Below are 5,163 nucleotides of genomic sequence, written 5' to 3' on the forward strand. Positions count from 1 at the left end.
TTGGGAGGTATAACAAAACACTTAATGATTGACCCCACGGGAAACAGTGAGTTTTGTTTCCCCGAGACCATCAATGTTCCCCGAGGCGAAACAAAACTCACTGTTTCCCGTGGGGCCAGTCATTAAGTGCTTAATGTTCACTGCGCGCTGTGAAGATATGACTTTTTAGTAACAGGAAAAATCCTGGTATTTCATCAGTATATATATAATAAAGTTTTTCTTTTTCTTACTATGTTGTAATATTGAGACTTATAAGTGTATAAATACAGAAACCGATAAGATGATTATACGAAACATTAAAAAGACGTGTTGAGATGCGCAAGACAGAGCTTGATGGAAGGTATAGTCCTTTCTGGGGGGTTGATAGATGTTTTAAACTAGGTCGAGTGCATATTCAACCATTGTAAGTAAAATGAGGATCACCGATTTAACCTAGGGAAAAATGGATTCAACACGAGACTGGATTTTACCGACAACATATCCACGAGACCAAGAACCATTTCAATAAAGTGTCTAATAGTGTCTAAGCTAGAACACTTTCAAGACTTGAGAAAAGATGCAGAATGCACTTCCCGCAACAGAGCAATTTATATATAGATTTGCAGTATCTTATTCCATGTGAGCTTATATCGTACAATTGTGACGGTAAGTGACTGTGGCAACAGCCAGACATTTCAATGTTCTTGGCGGTTAGTCGTTTTATGCCTGTAAGTTCATTATGACGGTAAGTAGCCTGCGAACGCAGACGTATTTTCGGCGGCTACTCTTCGAGGGAGAGAAACAAACGCCGGAAATATGTCTGCGTTCGCAGGCTAGACCGTAAGTGACTGTGGCATTAGAGAGACCTTCCAGTGTTCTTGGCGGTTAGTCGTTTTATGCCTGGGGACCTTACTAATAATCGGAGCCTCTGTGCTTCTATGTACATATCTATATAGTAAATGGAAATAATAAACTGAAATCTAATACGTTTCTTCGCGGATATTTATACCCTATTTATATCCGCGAAGAAACATATAAGAATTCAGTTTATTATTTACAGTCTATTGTTATTTTTCCGTCACGGATACTCTTCTAGTATTTGATTCCAATTGACATTTTTTCTAGTATTACTTCAACAACTAGACTGCAAAACAGTCGTTTTCTTCCATTTTCGGAATGGCTGTTCGGAGACGCTAGAATTGGGATGAAAAACCTTGCGATATCTTTGTCTAATTACAAACCGAAATCTCCTGTCTCTGAATGCGTAAAGAAGAGGATTAATAAACGAATTGATGCTGAAACACACAGTTGTAAAAGAACCCACAAGAATCTCCCTCGTGGTCAGAGGAATATTGTCGAAAGCTCTGGTAAAAAGCCATACTAGACCGATAAAAATTGGGAGTAGAAAAAACATCATGTTGCTAACTACCAGGACGGAAATCTTCTTAGCCAGTTTACCATCTCTTTTGATTCCCATCTGATTTCCAGAACGCCTGACATGTAGAAAAATGTGCAGATACATTGGCAATGTGATTAGATATATCACAGCTCCAATAGCCACCAGGCTCGCGCTGTATGCAAATGAATAGGGAATTTCCTTGGCTGGCTGTATCGGAAGGCAGAATGTTGTGGTAGTGTAGGTGCCAATGTGAAAAAATGGAAGAGAGGCCATCAGTACAGCAATTGTCCAAGACATAATGATACTCAATAGACAAGCCTTGAATGTGAACTTGGCGTTCGGTCTCATAGCAAAGATAATGGCTACGTATCGTTCAGTTGTTAAAAGAAATGACGATGAAGCGGCGATGAACTGCCCAAAACACCACAAAAATCCGAGTAATGGACATAATTGGTCCATTGCGCTGGAAAATACGTGATAAGACAGCGCATGACGAAAAGAGGTAATAGCCAGAGAATAAACTCCCAGGAAAAAGTCGCTGATTGCTAAATTGGAGACAAGCAGCATCGCAGGTATCTTTTTTAGAGACTTGTTTGTTATTGTTGTTGAAAATACAATAAAGTTAAATAAAAGTATTAATGGGGCAAAGAAGAATTCTACGAAGAGAACGCTATTGGCACTTTTCCAGCATCGATGCATAGGCGTAACAGTAATCTGAGAAGAGAAACACTGTTGACTTTCCAACAAACACGTCGGTAAAAACCCATGCGCAGCAATTGTGCGTGACACATTATGTACAACGTATCGTGACCCACGACAGCGTAACGGTGGATACATGTAATACGCTCCTCGTTTTAAATGCGTTACGTTGTTATGAGTATCATTCTTGACCAAGGTACAGTTGATGCACGCCTTTGTCCATGTTAGCCCAGTTATCCTTTGAAGCTTTGGTGATTGAAGGACGTGCACCGGAAGTATAAAAAGACTGCGAGTTTCAAACGAAAGAGCCTCAAGCGAAGGCACTTCACGCGAGAGATCTCCCCTCCAGACCTTCAGGTATTGTATTCTAATTTCCCTTGAAAAAAAGGTATATAAAATAAGTAATAGTGCTTATATAGAAGGAACACATTTACCACCAAAAATTCAACATATTGTAGAAAGGCAGGAGCTACAAAAGATTGATACTTACAGGTATTTTAAGTTGGTAAACTGGATAAAAGTTTCTTTTGGAATGATAGTCGTTTTATCATCTATGACTGTACTACAAATAAAAACAAGAGTTAAAATTACTATCATCATTATAATCATTATCGTTGTTAGTAATTTTCGTTACAGAGTCTTAAGAAGTGATTGGTTCAAATTTCTCTCGCCATTTTTTCAACCAATCAGAAGTGAAACCAAAACCAATCGAGGCTCGCGTGGTCACATTTTCCCGCGCTTTGTGTCGGCTACGTGTAATTACTTCGAGTTTTGATTGGTTTACTGGATTGTCTCCGTCCTTTTTGATTGGCCAAAGTAATAACTTTGGTTTGGGTTTTTACGACACTCGATTGAAACTCGCTCTAAGTGCCCCCATCGCCAAATACATTTGACACTTCTATAAAGGTCATTATTCTCATTTGAGGTGAAAACACACTGAGTTGAGTTGCGAACTCCTTGCATTGAATGGCGAACAGTATTATTGGCTTTATTGGCTTATAGATTGAAGTAAACAAATCAGAAAGTATCTTAGTAGTAATCAAAAGATTCTAGTCATTAACTTACAAGGCACCAATCAGCTTTGGCCTCTTAATGTAACTGCGCAGGTCATTTTTTAAATCCGTTGTGTGACAAGTGGCCGTCACGTTATACACTGGATCAGAAGAGCATGAGCACATTGGCGAGACACAGTTTTCCGGAGGAGATGTTGAAAGAGAAGGTGCGACAAGTTTGACGAGGATAAGTAATGTCAAGGACAGTATATCCATGCACCTGTAAGACACAAAGTGGTTTTCTTAACTGAAATATGAAATTAAGAGATTAAAGCAGAAATAGGAATTGAAGATATGTATTTTTTCAATGCATGATGAATGCGCGTTTTTTGATTGAAAAGGATAGGAAATAACATCTTAAAAGTTAAATTAACGATAAAACATGACGTTTGGGCTAATTCCTGTCGCCATTATGCGATGTGTTTTTTCAATTCTTATTTCAAAATGTACAGTGTAGAACAGTAAGGGTTCCTAACAAGAAGTCTTAAACCAATGAACTCACGATTACCAGTTCGGAAACGTTACGACAGAGCCCACCAATTTCTTTACTGCAATTGCGAGAGTGCCACATTTTGTCAATTTGACATCTAACAGAATAGCCCCGCAATTGTCACCTGAATGGCCTGGGTCCCACGAGCCTCCTATAGCTCCGAACTGGTTATCGGAAGGTCCGAGTAGCTTCGACTTCTGCCGAGGAACACTCGAATGTTTCCGATCATCCCTTAAAGCTCAGTGGTTGAGCTGCCGAACCGGTTATCGGAAGGTCGTAGATTTGACTCAAGTTGTGCCGAGGAACACTCGGATTTTTCCGATCATCCGTTATTGGTGGGAATTGAACCCAATTCCCTGGTCAGAGTTTTTCTCTGTCCTTGCGTGGGCCCAATTCCATTAGTTGGGCTAACGTTCATATGGTTTACATGGGTAGAATATAGCACTTCACTTTACCGTCTAGTAGTTAATTCTGTTGAAATATATTAAGTTGTACACGGCCAACGTTTGCAAAAACTTAACCCTTCCTTGCATACGACAAGTGACCTTTGCCACGAAAATAATGTAAAATTTCACGTAACCAGCTTAGTTCTAGTTTTCCTACAATTCCTAACCTGATATTGATTAATTGCTAACATGCGCATTTGAGATATATGATGAAATGCGCAAACACAAAATAATCTCTTGTCTTTATTTCTAATGAAGTAATAAATGAAAAAACAGTTCATTATCAGTGTATGAACCTATAAAATTCTTGGAAAGCGTGTTAAAGAGAAACCAAAAATAAATAAATAAATAAACTGAAGAAAAACAATATCCAAAGAAACACCTTTGTGCAAAGAAATGCTTTCCCGGTTTTTAGACAGAGGTAACCAATCGCGGCCGCTGTTCAGCTTTCCAGCGTTTGCTTTTTTCGACCTCAAAGCATCGCTAAACATCAAAAGTCAGTTTATGGCCTTATTATAAACGGTCGGAACCCACGAGTTACGACTTCAGGTCGTTAAAAAAAGTAGCTGATTTTGTCTTCGCAGTAAGTATGGATGTTATGATTTGTAATGCCCTGCATGTTGCAGTGTCGTGTTAAATGGCCAAACCATTTTTTTTTTTGTTACAAAATCTAGTTCTGCTTGCGAGGCAAATCACAAGGCCGGTACAGCGAGAACATTAAGGAAAGGCAAATGGTACGTACTTACATTTGTTTGGAACTAGTATGACCTTGAAGTTATCCCATTTTCGTACTTTCAAAGCAGTTGCTATAATTCATTTTCAAAGAGTTGGTTCTGCCAACTACCTGCTGTTTTCTCATTAGTATGACCTTGAAGTTATCCCATTTTAGTAATTTCAAAGCAGCAGCTTAATAATTCATTTTCAAAGAGCTGGTTCTGCCAACTACCTGCTGTTTTTCTCATTTGCATTTTTTTGTTTGATTTGAATTATTGCTCATTACTAGAACTGAATTATTGTGTATTAATGCTGCCTGCGGGCGAAAATTTAAGTCGTTTTCCACCGTTTTATGGAAATAGCAATATTCTGTCAGAATCACTG

At 38.8% G+C, this 5,163-nt stretch overlaps 1 protein-coding gene across 1 annotated transcript in view; it reads right to left on the reverse strand.

Annotated features, from left to right (window-relative positions):
* LOC137973889 (probable glycoprotein hormone G-protein coupled receptor) overlaps window positions 1-4,937 on the reverse strand; it is a 6,144-nt gene extending 1,207 nt beyond the window's left edge. The window contains exons 1-4 of the mRNA XM_068820782.1: window positions 4,812-4,937; window positions 3,143-3,349; window positions 2,568-2,639; window positions 1-2,453 (exon numbers count right to left, since the gene is read on the reverse strand). The exon at window positions 1-2,453 is cut by the window's left edge and continues 1,207 nt beyond it. Of these exons, the coding sequence (XP_068676883.1) occupies window positions 1,112-2,453; window positions 2,568-2,639; window positions 3,143-3,349; window positions 4,812-4,813 (1,623 nt within the window). The 5' untranslated portion in view covers window positions 4,814-4,937 and the 3' untranslated portion in view covers window positions 1-1,111. The remainder of the gene's footprint in view (window positions 2,454-2,567; window positions 2,640-3,142; window positions 3,350-4,811) is intronic.
* Between the last annotated feature and the right edge of the window lie 226 nt (window positions 4,938-5,163).

The sequence above is a fragment of the Montipora foliosa genome, chromosome 10, assembly GCF_036669935.1.
Source record: "Montipora foliosa isolate CH-2021 chromosome 10, ASM3666993v2, whole genome shotgun sequence".
Classification (NCBI taxonomy): domain Eukaryota; kingdom Metazoa; phylum Cnidaria; class Anthozoa; order Scleractinia; family Acroporidae; genus Montipora; species Montipora foliosa.